Below are 18,979 nucleotides of genomic sequence, written 5' to 3'. Positions count from 1 at the left end.
ATATCAATTCTGTTATCCGTTCCCACCAATGAATTAAAGAAATGGTCAGAATCGTAAGATAAACATGCAGTTCTGAGAAATAAACGCGATTCTGAGAACATACGAGGGTTTTTTCCCCCTAAAATGAGACGTTATAACTCGCAGTCGATACTCAGAAGAATAAACGTGCCCCAAAACAGTTAAACGACTCGAAAACGAGCTTTAAAGCGCGCTTTGTTTCTGCATTAAAAACTAAACCTAACGTTAAAAGAAGTCCAGACATGGAGAGCGGGCTGCGGCGAATCACGGCCCGTTACCTGCGCGCACAGACACGCTAATTACACGGAAGAGTTTCTGTCCCGAGGGCATCGTGAGCGAGCCGCTGAGCGAGGAGTGACTCAGGACGCATGCATCCGCACACAAAGACAGCGGAGCTATAATTACGAGGAGAGAAACGCCGAGGCGAACGAGTCACGCCTGAGTCACGACTGCGAGGGTCCCAGACGCACAAACACATCAAAACACGCGGCCTCCGAAACAAACACCACTCATTACGACCTCGCGCCCCGTCTGACTCAGCTGCATCTAGTCTGCGTTCACGAAGGGGTCTCGCATAGCCGGCCTCGTTATACGTGGGGAGGACTCGAGTGATTTAATAAAATAAAGATAAGCTGCTAAAAGCGGATTTCGGCAGTACTTTCGATCGCTATTGCTGTATTGAGCACAAAAAAAAAAAAAAAACGGAGGAAGTAAACTTAAACATCGACTTGACTTAAATTAAAAAAAGTACACTCCGGGTCGACGTGAACCACGATATTCACCGTAAATATTTTGAAGCATGGCGGACGCCAGAAAAAAAAAAAAAAACACAAATGTGACATTTAGATAAAACACGATTTAATGCTAGTTCTCATTATTAGCATGCATGCATGCATGCATGCATATATATATATATATATATATTTATTTTATTATATATATAAAAATATATATATATAATAATATATATATAAATAATAATAATAAAATTATATATATATATATATATATATATATATATATATATATATATATATATATATATATATATATATATCATCATGCATGCAATGCAGTCTGCATATCAAACGTCTTAACGTTCACAATATCGGCTTTCTTATTTAGGTGTACTTAGTATTTATAACGCGTGCATGATATAAAAATCAAGAAAAGTCATTCTTGCCGGTTAAAACGTTCCCTTGGTGTTCCTTCAACAAAAAGTGATTTATATTTTTTTTAAACCGTATTTTAATTCTTGCACTATTTTAATTGTAATACGTGGCCCAAATGTAAACCAGTATACTGAATATCTACAATAAGCGATGCATAAAAAAAAAAAAAAAAAAGCATAAATGCAGCAAAAAAAAAAAACCTTTTGCTTTTTTAAAGTAGCATTTCTCGCATTAATCGTTTTCAAGCGTTACGCTGAATAATAATCGCTGCGGCAGGAAGATGATTCTTCTTTCCCACTTATGAAAACTCTTTGCATCTCCGTGTATTTTTAACTCAAGCTCCGCTGTTATAAATACCTCACTTATTCTCAGTTTCAGGTACTCAGTAAATGAAACCGCGGCCCGGTGACAGACGGCCTCCTCAAACTTCACAAAATCTGACGTCTCTCTGCAGCTCAACTCCTACCCGAAGCGACACGGAGCGGCAGACAATCGACTAATAAATCACAAAGCGCTAGCACGGGGCAGGACGCCGTTCACAGCCGCACACAAAAAAAAAAAAAGGCTAAAGTGTGCATGTGGTATCAGCGTTTGACGAGCAGATACGTCTCGGCTGGATTCAGTCGTAACACTCATATTCTCTCAATCAGCGCCGCGCTGAAACCATACGCTTCTCCACATGGCATCTATTGAGTTATAAAGAACTTTTGTCCTTTGTGTGGAGGATTGCGGCGTTTGGACAAAGGCACCAACCGTCTCCGGACCGGATCCGATTTCAAACAGAGCCGCGCACACGCGATTAAAAGAGACATCTCAGCCCAAAACCGGAGCGAATTAAAGACGACGATCAGGTCATTCTGAACCCGAGGGATTTCTTACCTTCGTCGGAAAAATAAAAAGAGATATTATTAAAAATATTATAATATTATTGGGCACCGTGGACTTTCTCTGATAAGAGTAGGGCGTTATGAAATCGGTTTTATTAATTCACAAAGTTCAGGTTTCTATTTTAAATGTGTCCTTTTTTTTTTTTTTTTTATTTAAATGGTTTTAAAAAAATTATAAATTAAAAAGCACGTCTCATGAATTGAAAATGTATAGGCAAGGCAAGGCAAATTTATATAGCACATTTCATACTGTTGATTTTTTTAATTAAGAGGAAATAAAATTTTTTAAATAACAATAAAAGAAATTAAATAAAATAAAAACAACAAAAACTGTTCGATTTTTTTTTTAATTAAGACCCAATTTTTTTTTTTTAGATTTAAATGGTTTCAAAAATGATCAATTAAATCTCATGAATTGAAAATGTATACAACAAAAACTGTTAGGGTCTTTAAAAAAATAATTTTTTTTTTATTTAGTTTTAATGGTTTAATAAAGTCAAAAAGCATTTAAAAATTTTATGCAATTAAGTTTGTTAATTTACCAGCAATACGGCTATACGAAATGTTTTTAATGTATGATTTAATCTAAATTTATTATGAAAACCGTGGCAATCATACGAAGGCATAAAACGGTTTAATGTTTTAATCAGTAATAGCACGACAACTGAAAAACAATTTAGGTTTTTTTTTTTTTTTGCATCGGTTGTGCTGTAGAATAGATTAATTAGACCAGAGAAAAATAAATAAAAAGTTTAGCTTTAGTATTATTATTTCTACTTCGAAGCAAACAGCAAAATATTTCACGGGAATGCGTCACAAATTCATCGAGTCAAACCGAACTTTTATTTTGACAGGCTGTCATGAAAACCGAGACTCCACAATAAAAGACCTTTCGCAGTTTCCTGTTTATAGAAACTGGTCCACATAGCGAAAACCGATTAAGCCCCAATTGTAATTCATTCATTAAAAATTGCAGAAAAATATGCTTGCATAAATAATTTAAATAAAAACCACCACACAATAAAATTAAAACGCCAAAATATACAATCTACTCTAGATCTCTACGACACTGCGTTTCCTCCGAATTAAAAAGTTTTAGATAAACTGTAAAAAAAAAAAAAAAAAAAAAAAGCCAAACGTATTCAGTTTTGGGAGATTGTACCCAAATTCAACTTCTGAATGCCTCTAACGAAGAGAGACTCTCAGTCTGCGGGGGGCCGTCCTGCGTGTTGTTTTAATGTTTGTTGACATTGTTCGCAGGGGTGAGAGGACGACTATCATTTCCCATCATCCTCTCCTCCCCCGTGACGGAGGGTCGACAGCTGAGAGCACGAAACAGCGAGAGCAGGCCGGATCACGGCGACGAGGATCAAACGGGCTTCGCAAACACTCAAACCCTAACGACATCGACACGTGCGCAGCGTGAAAACCGTCTGCAGATTTATCGTGTCCGTTCTATATTCAGAGGAGTAAGAGAAATATTGCCTACCAAACTGACCGCTGGGTATAGGAGGGCCTCGGTTCTTCCCGTTTGACACTGGATGAGGAAACATCTACCAAAGAGAGGAAAAATATATATTAGCAGGAAAAAAAAAATAGTACAGATTTTATGCATGCAAAAAAAATTATATGCATCAGTAATAGTTGGCATAATCTTTTACTTTTCGACATTTATTTGTTTGCATTATTTTTCCAGGTTAAAAATCAAGCATTAAATCAATTTTTGTCGGTTAATTACAGCTTACGCATTAAGATGAACAAATGAAGCAAAGTTTGTGTTTTTGTTTATACATACATTACGCTCGTCTGAAACTAAAAGGTTAAAAATAAATAAACTGTTGCAAATAAACATTTCTTATTTTCGTTTAGTTTGACACGTACTAAAATATGGGTAAAACAATTACAATTATATATATATATATATATATATATATATATATATATATATATATATATATATATCAAAAAAAAAACATCAAAATGAACCAAACTTTCACTAAAATTAAACGTAAAATAAATAAAAAGTATAAAATCTGATATATATATATATATATATATATATATATATATATATATATTATATATATATATATATATATATATATAATACACAAATACATTAATATATACGTTTTTGAATTATAATAAAAAATGACCTAAATTACCTAAATTATAAAATTCAAATGTAAATTGAAAATAAAATGGAAAAAAGTATAATTAATTTACAAATTAATAAAAACTCTAATAGTAAATTAGCATATATACACAAAAATACTTTTTTTACTTCATAATTGAAGTGTCACAGACACAAAACGTGAACATAATATAATTAAATGACATTTAAAAAAAATTTATTATATATTATGTTTTCATTTTGTGTCTATGGCACTTCAAGTATGAAGTAAAAAAAAAAAAAGTCAATATGGTGCACTATAATAAAAACACGTGTGGCCTAACAACGGCCTTTAGTTATGACAACCAATCAACACAGCCCAGAGACTCGTTTTTTTTCCACACAGCTCAACATTCAACCTAATATCTGTTGATAAAAGCAGCAGAGCAGCGTCTCCGACTTACAACGCTGAAGTCCAACAGGTCGTTCAGCTCCATGTCGGTCCCCACCGTCGCCATCCTGATCCTGCGCTCCTGATCCGCTTCTCTCGCTCTGCGTCTCGCTCGTTCTCTCTCTCGGCTCAAACGGGGTTAGGATCCTGCGGGGAAAGAGACGCATGACGGTCGAGCATGACTCCGGGTCTATCGATCGAAACCGAGCGCGCTTGATCCGAAATCATCCCGATCCGAAGACCAACTCGGGCCCGCGGCACTGGTGCGTCCTCCCAAAAAGAGAGCCACATCTGAAGCCGGTTAACCGCCAGAAGAGACCACCGGCGAGTCTCCAGTCCAGACGCTCCAGAAACATCCGCCCACTTATGCAAAACGGTTACTCCCGAACAACTACAACTCCTGGAATCAAAGCGACGAATGTCTAACGCTTCCATATTTTTATTTTACCAGGGACGCAAGCTCTAACGCATAACGCCGTGCTTTAAGCACGCGCGGTTCGAAACGCGCCGAACGCTTCCGCGTTACGTCACGCACAGCCAAACCCGAGCCAATTTTACACGTTCCCCCCAATTCATGAAGCTGCTCGTTAAACATCAGCGTCGCACAGACACGGGAGAAGTGAGAAGCCTCGTCCCAAAATACTCTTCACAACACCTTCACCCGAACCGCAATCAGCGCCTCCGCCGACGATCAACAGGTAGAGGACTGTGAAACGGTAAAAGATCACGAATCCCGCGTAATGCCTCTGCTGTCGCTCCCGGGATGCGGCTCACGCTCACAAAAGAATATAAAAAGCGCTTGGGACGTGCAGCTTCGGAAACGCCGCGGTTTTAAGTGATGCTTTCAATCGGAGCCCAACCGAGGGCCCCATCCATTTCTTCGATATAGCAAAATATTACAAGACTTGTTATATATATATATATATATATATATATATATATGCGGCGATTTGCCCTCAAGAAACATTTCTGATTGCTAGCAACGCCGGAAACGCAATATTTTTGGCCGAAACCATTTTATTGTTCGGGATTCGCGTAAAGTTACACACCACAGCTTTTGTTTGGAGGCAGCCGTCTGGTAACGTCACAAACGTCTTTAGTGTCACTTACGATCAACCGTAGAGCATCCGCGGCGAATAAAATGATCGTTTTGTCTTTTTAAAAACACCTAGCTTTTAAATAGTAGCGACTGAAATGGAACGCTTGGCGTGAAATCCCAAAAACTGCTACAGCATTTCTTAAAATACAGCACATATACATATATACACACACACATATATACACACACACATATATACACACACACACATATATATATATATACACATATACACATATATACACATATATACACATATATACACATATATACACATATATACATATATATACATATATATATATATATACATATATATATATATATATACATATATATATATATATACATATATATATATATATACATATATATACATATATATACATATATATATATATATATACATATATACATATATATACATATATACATATATACATACATATATACATATACATATATATATATATATACATATATACATATATATATACATATATACATATACATATATACATATATATATACATATATATATATATATATATATATATATATATATATATATATATATATATGCATGCTTTTTTCACATAGCACCGCTGTAAGACCATCATTTGGAGTCATTTTGGACGTCATTACATTTCTATTGATTTGTTTTCTTGTAGCATTTAAATGCATGCAGTATCTTTAGGGAACACAACATAAACCCCTCCATACACACATCACCGCACCACGGTGTTAGCACACTATTAAAAGGTCTTTAACTGGAACTGAGCGTTTAATCTAGTCTTCACGCGTTCCATCCTTAAATTTTTAGTGCTCTGACACGATCTGTATTGTTAAAAGCGCCGTATAAATAAAAGCGCACTCAAGTGTGTTGTCGAAACAGCATCCAAAAGATGAAAATAAGCCACAGAACTACACTCAGGCTCGATCAGCAACAGGCCGAAGCACACGAAGACTTCAGGCCACGTTCACCCTAGATAGTGAGCGAGACCCCTCACCCCCCCCCCCAACCTCTCCAACACAAAGAAACACACGGCCCTCGACACAAAGTTTGTAAACTACACGAGAACAACGAGAAACACGACACACGGGAGAATAACGATAACACGGGCGGCCGAACACCTCCGCCGGCCTCCCCGGGAGGAAACGACGGCGGGGCCGTTTCCAAAAGTGGGAAAGGGAAAGGTTATTTCCCCGAGAAAAGTCGAATAAACACGCCAGGGCGCTCGAAGAACCAGCAGCAGGAAACTCCGCGCACAGCGAGCGCAGAGCGCGTCAAGCGTGCTTTGCAGATGACTTCATTTCGCCCGAACGCAAACTTTCATCTGTTATAACCATCAAAAACTTCAAAAGCCCCAATTGCGGCGAATACACAAACCGAAAGAGGCGGCAGATGCTCCGTAAAGTTGCGAGCGCGCGGTTACCGTGGTAAAAAAAAAAAAAGAGGAGCCGTACGCGGGGTTTTAAACTTGACATTGTTGCCAGTATTGAACAAAGAAGCCGTTTCCTCTGGACTCGAACCCCGCACGCACACACGCCGAAGCTCGCAGACAAAACACTTCGCGCACACGCTCGCCGCGCGACAAAAGTTCATCAATCACGACGGACGCGTTAAAGTGGAAGAAACGCGCGCGTCCGCGCCGCGTGAAATGCGACGATGGCGGTAAATGCTCACCTTTCCTCGCGTCACGCGTGCGGCATCCAGCGGGAGAGAAACGCGCTTCAGCCCGGGAGGAAAAACAGAAAAGTTGGGGGACAAAATTTCCCCCCCCCTCCGCGCCTCAGGTCCCGCTAATTCACGGTGCAAAACGCGTCCGAGCTCCCGGGAAACGCGAACGGTCCGCGCCGAGAGTTGTTACAATGTAACCGCGCTCGAATGTAACTCTGCCCAAAGTTCTATTCTAATTCTTTTGAGCGCTACAAATGTAACATCTCATCTTCCGAGGAGACATTTTAGCACCGTCCACATTGTCAGCCCCAACAGCGTATCCCTCCGCGCCGAGGGGAGACGTTATAGCGGTGTCCGATTTCAAACGCCCAGAAAACTAGGTCTGGATTTGTGACGCGATTGCTTGGATATTTGCCACACGCTCAACACGGATAAGCTGCGAAATAACGCGGGCGGCGGTATATCTAACTTTATCGCGACGCGAGCGGGATTTTGCTGTAAATTGCGCCGTACTAGACTAACGCGCGGAATGAGACGACGCACGGTTAAAGACAGATGGACTGAGAAACAGTGCGAAATGGAGCGATAGACTCAGCGAGCTGGCCAATGGGCTCCGGGAACGTTTGATTGACACACGCGGTGGCCAATGAAAACACTTTTCACGCTAAAGCCAAACCTCTCTTCCCTGCACACCCTAACCAGCTTTTAAAAGAATGGCAACAGGAAGCCATGGAATACTGTGTGTGTGTGTGTGTGCGCGCGCGTGTGTGTGTGTGTGTGTGTGTGTGCGCGCGCGTGTGTGTGTGTGTGTGTGTGTTTTTGTTTTCCGCAAAACGTTTACCGCTAGTTCAGCGAACGCAGGAATCCAGATTCGTTTCAAAACGTCTTCTGGCGCAATTGAAATGTTACAGACTGATAACAGTCGAGCACCGTGGTGTGAGCGAGCTGTTTAGGTATCGCAGTAAATATTCATGTAAATATGAGTGTGCAATAAATATGGTAATCATTCTAAACCGTGCTATGCTAAAATATAAACACCTACATAACAAAAAATAATAAATATATATAAATGTTTACAAAACACATTTAGCATATATATATATATATATATATATATATATATATATATATATATATATATAAAAAAAAAATATATATAACCGTTTACAAACACATTTAGTATATATATATATATAAATAATAAAAATAAATATATATACAGTATATATATAAAAAAAATTACATATATAAATAATAAAAATATATATATACAGTATATGTATATATATATATATATATATATATAAAAAAAAATTACATATATAAATAATAAAAATAAATATACATAACCGTTTACAAAACACATTTAGTATATATATAGTATATATATATATATATATATATATATATATATATAATATATATAACTATTTACAAAAAACACTTTATAGCATATATATATATATATATATATTTATATATATATATGTAAATATTATATTATAAATCTAAATTATATTAGAATATATATATATATATATATACATATATATATATATATATATATATATATATATATATATGTATGTATATATATATATATATATATATATAAATAATAAAAAATAAATGTATATATATATATATATATATATATATATATATATGTAAATTAATATATATATATATATATATATATATATATATATATATATATATATATATGTGTGCTAAATTAATATATATATGCTAAATATGTATTTGAAATTTAAAATGTTTTAGCCTTCACATACCACACATATTTTAATCTTGTGGTTTTAAAGCAGATTTCTATAGATTTTTAAATATATATTGAAAAAATGGACAGGGTATAAAGTGTTTAGGTAATTATATTTTGAAAAATTATTTAGCAATACGGTGTAAGTGGATGTGATACAGTGAAATTAAACACACGAACTGTAGTTTCTACCTGTTTATATACCTATTGATCCCATGGCTCTCGTTTCAGATAACGTGTAACATATTGATATGCTTTCAAAAGCAATGAACCCGTTTCTTTTTCCACCTCGAGTTTGTTGAAACGGCGCGCTGGCGTAAAGGCAGTGTTAGCACTTCCTAAATCCATTTCAGATTTGGAGAGCCGACACCTCGGATAATCTAAAACCGAATGAGCCATAATCAGAAGTGAAGCGAAGCAAATGGCTTCTGCCCGGAGGTGTGAACAGGACTTTCAGGGGGCATTAAAGAGGAGGAAGCGCCGACATTTGGTGTTGTGCTGGGAAAACAGAAGCTGCGCCTCGGCTCTTTAACTGGTGTTTTTTGAGGTCACCGCGGTGGAGAAACCACACCAGGGGAGAGATTAATATGAACAAACGGCGAGCTGATGATTCATACGTGTATTATATCTGTCCTTAGGTGTTGACAGCGAAACCGTGGCATTTACGAATGAAAACAAGTCCAGGTAAACGCCGACATTAAAGCCTGCGCGCGATATCAGAAGTCACCCTGTTTACGTTCGGCCTCACTGTGAGTCAGTCATCCCGGCACAAACTGAAATCTTGCGTCGAAATGTAACGCCGTATTTGATTGTTTTCAAGAAATCACAATAACAGGAAAGTCGTGCAGCCGACGGGGAACCTCTCCAAGTTACGTTACTTCAGAGTTATCTTAACAACGTTCTCACAACGTTATTTATGAAACGTCCCGAACTAAGTGGCTACATTAGAAAATATTCAGTGTGGGCGAAAATGATGCAGTTTTCCTTAAAGGTACAGTTCACCCCGGAAATGAGAAAAAGCCTGTCATCATTTAATCACCAGGCTGTTTTGGGTCACCATTGACTTCCATAGTAGGAAAAAAAATACTATGGAAGTCAATGGTGACCCGGAACAGCCTCCAAGCTGTTTTAAAACACTTTCCCAGAGCAAAGACATTCATGCAGGTCTAGGGTGAGTAGATGAAGACAGAACTATTTCTTAAATATTTGCATAAAATTTTAAATATTTAAAAAAAGCGTGCAGAGAATATTCAGAAATAAGGTTTTCGTTACTTACCCGGAACGCTAGCTGACGTTTTGGTTTCTGCGCAACAAGCGCTTTTCGGCCGACATCAATCTAGGCCAGGACCGAGAGACAAGCAACTATTTACAGACACGTTTCACAATCCAATCAAATGGATAAAATCGAGTTCCTCTCCCAGTAGTTTTTTGGATATCCTGATTGGCTCATAAATACGTCACGTCACGGAAGCCGAGCGGGTTGGGAATGCTTCACGTTGTCAGCTAAATGGCGGATAATGTCGCAAATCGGTGAAGATTTCATTACGCATTCCTCGTCCAGCAGCATCAAACCTAGTTTTAAACATTCAGGTCATAAATATCCCTCCCCGGCTTTGGTCTGCTGTATTTCTGGAAGGAGCAGACGAGACAGCAGCATCATGTCAGTGGAACACTAATCCACTGAAACACAAACACAGACGCTCAAAGAGACGTGTCAATCAGTTTAACCCCGCGATGAATAGAGCTGTGTGTGAGAATTTAACCCTGCGTGGGGGGTTCACTAACTTTTCCATCGTGTCGTCTCCGCTCGTGACCAGACAGCCCGCAATGCTTTGTTTCAGTCATTTAGTAACTTACAGAAATAAAAAAATAAGCACATTATTTTGATGTTTTTAATTTAGTTAATGATGATTAGTCACATTTACATAATATATGTGTGTGTGTGTGTGTGTGTGTGTGTGTGTGTGTTTAATATGTAAATATAAACACATACGTGCATGCATATATTTTTAGGTAAATATATATATATATATATATATATATATATATATATATATATATATATATATATACAACATATAATATATATTATGTTAATATAAATATAGACATGTAAATGCATGTAAATGCATGCAAAATAAATACTGCATGTGTGTGTATTTATGTATAGATGTAAAATGGGGCATTTTAAACTCAAACTACTAGCTAAATCTCATACATTTTAATCTAATACATACGTAATTCTAATAACAAAATTAATTTGTGCATTTGCCATACGCACGTCAATTCACAGGCACCAATATAAAAATCACGTTCTCACTTTTCATTTTTTAATGATTTTACAAATGTATGCATTTTATTTATGCAATCATGCCAAGCTAATCATATTAATGCGTTATTCTAAACTAAATGAAGCCTTTATTTGTACATTTGACACATATTGTAAATTCATAACTAATTCGCTTTTTCTAAAATGTCTTTTTTTAAATAATCATTGCCATGCATATTGTATTTCTACAGTTAAACCCTATCAAAGCATTATTTGAAACTACATTTTAGGAATAAAATGCACGTTCAGTGCATCGCATTTTATTACCGACCGAAGTTTAATAGTTTATAACAGTTCGTTTTTTTGATGTATGTGTTCCACGTGTCAAATGATGTGCCGTCCAAAGCAAGCACGCTTCTCAAACAACATCCGTACCCGCACAACTTGATCTTGAGGTCTGTGATGAGTGCTGATGTTTATACTCACAGCCGAGATGAGCAGGCGCCGGCTCAGACCCGGTCCGCGCTTGACTAGCTGCTCTATTGAGTCGATGGGCCCGTGAATGTGCAGGACTGAATGCAGGGCCAGCTGCGTCTGGCATCAAGTGCATTCATCTCAGGGTTTGGAGAGCATCGAGCAGGATTAGCTAACTGAAAGCATCCGCCAATACCGTCGAAACCATGGCAACCGGCAGCTCGCACACAACGACGCATACAAGAGAGGAGATACGGCGAGCGCCGCGGCGGATGAGGGTCAAAACACACAAGACACACATGATGAGACGGTCCTGCCATATCTGGAGAGCGACCGGGGCAGCTGCGCGCAACGTGAATCGAGCGATGATTGCAAAAATATGACCAGTTAAAACGGAATTCCGCCATCCTTGAGATAATAAACACACTTGAGACGGACCTTAAAAAAAAAAGAAGCTACGCTTCACAAATCGAATTGTCCCCGAGTACAAAATCCAAGATTTAGATGAGTATGTTTCTTCATCTGATTTCGTCGCTGTCTCTCGCCGCTGTTTCGTCAATGCTCTGCAGTGAATGGGTGCCGTCAGAATGAGAATCTACTAAAAACATGTACTCATATGAGATGTAGAGTTGTTTTCTTAATCAGGTTTGGAGAGCTGCATCAGTGTCTCGGCAATGGATGTGAATGGGTGCCGTCAGAATGAGAGTCACGAAAACTAGACATCTACTAAAAACATGTACTCATACGAGATGTAGAGTTTTTTTCTTCTTCAGGTTTGGAGAGCTGCATCAGTGTCTCAGCAATATATGTGAATGGGTGCCGTCAGAATGAGAGTTCCGAAAACTGAACATCTGCTAAAAACATATACTCATAAAAGATGTAGAGTTTTGTTCTTCATCAGATTTGGAGAGCTGCATCAGTGTCTCAGCAATGGATGTGAATGGGTGCCGTCAGAATGAGAGTCCCGAAAACTGGACATCTACTAAAAACATGTACTCATACGAGATGTCGAGTATTTTTCTTCTTCAGGTTTGGAGAGCTGCATCAGTGTCTCGGCAATGGATGTGAATGGGTGCCGTCAGAATGAGAGTCCCGAAAACTGGACACCTACTAAAAACATGTACTCATCCAAGCTATAGATGAGTTTGTTTCTTCATCAGATTTGGAGAGCTGAATCAGCGTCTCGGCAATGGATGTGAATGGGTGCCGTCAGAACGAGAGTCCACAGCACTCCAGTTAATTGTATTTACAGAAAAGTATTACAGATGTAGTAACATATGGGTATTTTTAAAAACATAAGCACAACGTAAAAACATGTATGTACACAATAAGTGCATTGTACCAAATTGCACCTAATATAAAGCGGGAGATGATGTTTTTATCGACTCTCATTCTGACGGCACCCATTCACTGCTGAGACACTGACACAGAGACCAATTCTAAACCGGAATGGTCCGAGGGCGAGCACATTTGCAGCAATTTTTCACGTGATAAGAGTGTCGTTATTACAGTGAATGTAGCAAAGTTCACCAGCTCAGCTCAGTTTTGTTCGGTTCTTGAACCCAAATGCAAGTAATTCTTCAGTGCAGGCCAGCGATTAGGCATCGTCTTGCTGAAAGGAAGGCCGACAGACAGGTATCCGTGCACCTGAGAGTGCAGAGTCATATCACAGTAGTGGGCTTTCCACCCAGAAACCCTCAACCAGACTTACTGCGAACAGGAAAGCGGCGTTCATGTGACCCAGATCAACCCTCGCCTGCCTACACACATCTGAGAGAGCCCATATTCAAGCGTCCTGCTTATTTGCGGCGCATTATTTATGAAACGCCATTCAGAAGCCTTTCACAAGCCGACGTGTTCCCGGGGATGAGTGCGAAGCGAGAGGAGCGGGCGGTGATTGGTCAGGTGCGGCGAGGTGTGTTTTTCATCAGAGACGACGGTGTTAATGTTGTGGGATGATTCTGCACCTGCTTCTAGCGAATCTCGTCTTTGATGATGCGCTGGCAGCCGTGCCTCTGGGCTCGTGGTTTATGTTTCTCAAGAAAAAACAAGCAGTGTGGAGAGGGACAGTAGCGTACACACACACACACACACACACACACACACACACATGCAGCGAGACCACCGTGCAAACAACTTCAAAGGGGCTTTTTCTTGCTCTAGTTCACACACATGTACTACTTCCTCTGACACTTGCAGATATTTCTCAAGACATCGCAGGCATCCTCGTCCCGCGGCTTGGGAGGGATCTTTAAGGTAAAAAAGTAGAAGAGCACAGGTTTTCGTGTGTTTCCTGACAAAGCCACTATGCTCGGAGAAAAACACGTTGTAAGAACGTTGTGCCAACGTTCACTTTAAGTTCATCTTTTTCCATTTTCTTTAAATGCCCAGTATTTTAAATGCTTCCCCCTCCAGATGTTAAGGGGACGTTCCTTTGTAACATTTTGCAAACATTATGGGAATGTCACATTTACATGTCACGTTTCAGAAAAGAGTTCTGTGCAAAACAATGCAAAAATAACGTTTTGAGAATATTAAAGACCAGAGATCTTACCACTCACAGTTCTCCTAAGATTTTAGCGCAGAGTTTTCTCTTAAAAGCTGTTCCCAAAGCTGCTGAGACAAAGTTTTACTCAGAAACAGAGAGAAGTCTCAAGCTAAGAGCATGGGGGCGGGGCTGACCTCGTTGCTATGGGTGACTCTGCACACCTTGATTGGCTGATAGGAGAGGGGAGGAGCCTCACTCAGAGATTTATTCATAGTAATATTACAGAGCGCAATTTTATGTTACCATATTCAAATAAAGATTTTAAAATGCAGACCAAGTGTCACTAATTAAGCAGTATAATAGATATGTATATGTTCAGGTAATTGTTAGAATAAAGCAAACAGTGACTGTGCATATAAAAAGCTTTTTAATTAACAGAGTAGAATCAACATGGCATTTAGCATTAACACTTTTAAATTTAGGACTGACACGCCCACTATTTTTAAGATTTTCTCCTAAATCGACAAGTTAGGAGCTACTTTCAGTCCTAAAACGTTCTGTGAATACGGGCCCAGATGACTTTTTAAACTAATATTAGTTTACAACTTTAAGGAAACCATTCTGAGAGCTTTTCCTGGCAGCTTTGTTGCTTATAAATCTTTTCTAAAATTAGTAGTGCTTTCAAACGATTAGTCACCGCCAAAATAAAAGTGTTTGTTTACGTAATATATGTATGTGTACATGCATGTATATTTTCTGAAGATATTTACACGTATGTACATTTATATACTTCGATTTTATGTTACATATCAGTATATTTAATACATAAACTTAAACATTTTTCATGTATATATATATATATATGTACTGTATATGCATGATACATATATGCATGTGTTTGTATATATATATATATAATTATTAATTAATTAATTAATTAAAAATATATATATTAACAAATATATTATATATATATTAACATATATAATAAATAAATAAAATTATATATATATATATATATATATATATATATATATATATATATATATATATAAAACATAAAAATGTTTATTTTGGATGCAATTAATCGCAATTAATCACTGAATAGTTAAAAAAACATTAGTCTAACATCCAATTAAAGCATTTTAGAAGCAAAGTTTCCATGCACAGTCCATACATAACATTACATTTAAGTGCTCTAGTAAGGGTACTGAAAAAAGGTCAGTTCATAACTTCTAAAGAGAAAGTTTCCCGTCAGATCTTCTGGTCTCCAGGTCTAGCTGAGGCCTTGTTTTACGCTCAGAAGCGCCCTCCTCAAACCCCACACATCTATCAAGATCACGCACCGAAGCCGAGAAGCAGTCTCTCACGCCGGGGTTCCCTTCATGTCGTTTTTGGGGAGACCCGGTGTGTCTGAACGCCCACGCTCAGGTTACAGTGCTTCCTGAGAACACACTCCTGCAGCTCGACACACTGCTACTGTGCAGCGCTGCGGTCGATGAGGAGAGGAAGTGTGTGTGTGTGTGTGTGTGTGTGTGTGTGTTCATCAGCTCTGTTAAAGAGCTAACAGGAGACCCACAGAAGCTTCACCCACCGACTGCAGCAAAGAGCTTCATGCAGAAGAGCACGAGGAAACTGAACACGCTATGCACATTTTGCACACCGAATTTTGCCCTAGATGCATAGAAGTCCACCCAGACATCAAGTGTGATATTTAGAGCTCATTTTGTGTTCAGAAGGACCTAAATGCATGTTAGTGCTGATCCTTTTTGTGCTTAGTGTTTTCTGAAACGCATATGTTTTAGTGCTGTCAAACGATTCTTTGTGATTAATCACATCCAAAGCAAACGGTTTGTTTATAAATATATTTTATATATAAACACTACATATATTTTTTTTTAAATATATGCATGCATGTGTTTGTGTTCACATGTAAATGCACACACACACATATATATATATATTACGTGAACAAAAACCTTTATTTTGAACGCGATGAATCGTTTGACAGGACTAGTTAAGTTGCAAAAGATAAATAAATAAATATGCACTCATTTGCATGCATTTCCAAACAGAAACCTGAATATTGGATAAAGCCAGATTCTAAATTCTTTTTTGCGTTTATTGTTTTATTGCATGCATGAGAAAATGCTGTCAGATAAAGAGAAAAATATATTTGTATTTGAATATACGTGCTGAAAATCACGTCTGCAGACGCAAACAGATTAATAATAAGCACTTCAAGTGTGTTTCGGATGTTCTCTCTCGTCTTATCGAAGCAAAATAGACCAACATTTGCAAAAGTGCATGAAAAAACACCCTGGCTGTAGTGTCTCCTACGTCAAATACTGAACTATGTTTTGTGGGCAGCTAGAGTAAGCCTGCCACGTTCTGTCTTCAGCGATGCAAATAAGCGCTATAAGACCCTAAAGACTACACTGCAGCATCAGAAGGCTTCACGCCCCATGCATTGTGACTCGTTTCTCGACGCTTTCAGAAATAAAGGTACGAAAGATCTCACCGGGGCAGGCTGAGACGAGCCTAAAGGAGCCCAAACGGAGCCTTTAGGGCCAAACGTGTGCTTTTGTAAAGATAGGTCTTATGTTGACTGCACGTTAGGATCAAGCCTTCGATTCAACGCATCGCCTGAAAAGCGCTTCCATTAGTCCTCAGCGCCAGTGAAAGAATGCATGAGAGAGACAGATGAGATGCGGTCGTCAGGGGAGCTCTAAACAACATCTCCGTCTCTCTCTCTCTCTCTCTCTGCATATGTGAAGTCACGGCTTGCCAAAATGGTAATATGACATGGTTTGGGTTTTGCAACACATATGCTGCAGTTTCAGGCTTTGCCAAGACACCTAAACCCACTCGCTGGAGCTCTCTGAGGGTCAGGCGGCGGAAACAAACACACAAACACAAATAAGGCCTCGAGGGAACACCATTTATCATTATTTATTGAGTAATGCATCTAAGCGGCTAAATAAATAATGCCGGAGCTCTGAACCTGATTCGCAGGAAAGCTGTTTCCGACGCAGAAGAGAAAAAGGTCACGCTTATCTCATACTGATTTTACATTTCTCCTTTTCTCCCACCTAAAACCAAAAAGCCGAAACGGCCCCTTGTCACCCCAATGATGAGATAGGAGCATTTTTATTGTATTTATTCACATCCGGTAAGTATTGTGCTTTTTAATGTCTCCGTGAAAGCTAAAACGCACGCGTGAGATAGAAGCTCTATTCAGACTCTATTCAGACTTGGTTTTGGATGAAAGTGTGAAAGCGTCGTAACGCTCGGCCCCTGAACGCTTTTTTCGGTTCGGTTCGGTTCGGCGCTCGTCTCATCCAGAGGACAACACAGAATTTCTCGGCGAGGTTTGAATAACGGGCGCATGTGTCTCTCCTCATTCTTTTTTCATCAGCCCATCCCCCCGTTCTCGCAGATTAGAATTCATTAGCAATCAAAGAGCCTCTGTGGAACTCCTGCTCTTAATTACCCACTCATTTGCATTTTTGCATATTAATGACTGCAGAGTTTGCCGTCTGACTGCGGCAGCGAGCGAGGCTTTAAAGTCACCCCCGTCTTTTTTCCTCCTCGCGCGACCACCGCGGAGAGCGCGCGCCCGGAGTCGGCGTGAAAACCGCGCGCGGGTCGCCGGTAAAAAAAAAAAAAAATCACTGACCGGGGCCAAAACCTTCACGCTTTCACCCGCAGATTTGTCACAGATGCTAGTGATAGCGAGAAAGCTCCCAGCTGACAGCAAACGGCGTTCGTGAGTCACGCACGGCTCAGTGCTTCTATCCAAAAAGCCGACTAGCTTGCGAGACACGACTAAATCGAATAGTGATGAGAATAAGGAGCAGCTGACGTCTACTCCGCGATGCATGCGAACGGGTGCCGTCGGAATGAAAACCGTAACGACGTTTTCTTCTGAATCAGGAGGGACGGGCTACAGGGGAGTTGTTGTGGTCTGCGCTTTATTCGGCTTTTCTTCTCGAGCGTTTTCCGGCGGCACCCATTCGCTGCAATGGCACGCGCTAAAGAAAGAAATCCCGTGCATTTTCATTTTAAGGTTAAATAATCTCCCGCTGTACAGGCTTGTGTGCTTTCCAACGATTTTAAGCACGAAAGCAGACCGACAACCCCCCAGATCATCTTGCGCGCGTGACGATGAACCAGGGGCCTCAATAAAAGATGCATACTAGTCCCTATCGACGCCGTGAACCCACAAGCTGAAGAGACGTCTATATAAGCGCGCTATTATTCGGAGCAGCATCACAAACATCTGCGCAGTCGAACGCTCCTCATAATTTAGACATTTGGCTTCAGACACCGAACATGTCGATGGGTTTCTCTCCTGCCTCCTGCCGGCTGTTGCAGGCCTCGCATCATCACGCTGGACATCTCCAGACATGAAGCGGATCAGAAACCGCTACACTTTCTCCAGAGATAATAATCCCTTATGCACGAGTCAGTGTTAATATCGCACGCTTACAATCACGTGAAAACCCCCCACACTTAGGCTAAAGCCGCATCTAGAGACGCTCTTAAAC

General features: G+C 39.2%; 1 protein-coding gene across 5 annotated transcripts in view; it reads right to left on the bottom strand.

The window, feature by feature from the left end:
* tcf3a (transcription factor 3a) overlaps positions 1-7,970 on the bottom strand; it is a 39,531-nt gene extending 31,561 nt beyond the window's left edge. For 2 of the 5 annotated variants that reach the window (XM_043264265.1, XM_043264295.1), the window contains exons 1-3: positions 7,428-7,967; positions 4,655-4,788; positions 3,567-3,630 (exon numbers count right to left, since the gene is read on the bottom strand). In XM_043264265.1, the coding sequence (XP_043120200.1) occupies positions 3,567-3,630; positions 4,655-4,708 (118 nt within the window). In that variant the 5' untranslated portion in view covers positions 4,709-4,788; positions 7,428-7,967. Of the gene's footprint in view, positions 1-3,566; positions 3,631-4,654; positions 4,789-7,427 lie in introns of all 5 variants that reach the window. The other 3 variants (XM_043264291.1, XM_043264274.1, XM_043264283.1) reach the window with 3 other exon arrangements.
* Positions 7,971-18,979: the final 11,009 nt, after the last annotated feature.

The sequence above is a fragment of the Puntigrus tetrazona genome, chromosome 2 (assembly GCF_018831695.1).
Source record: "Puntigrus tetrazona isolate hp1 chromosome 2, ASM1883169v1, whole genome shotgun sequence".
Classification (NCBI taxonomy): Eukaryota; Metazoa; Chordata; class Actinopteri; order Cypriniformes; family Cyprinidae; genus Puntigrus; species Puntigrus tetrazona.
The sequence above is the reverse complement of the archived record's forward strand: the minus strand, read 5'-3'. Positions and strand labels throughout refer to the sequence as shown.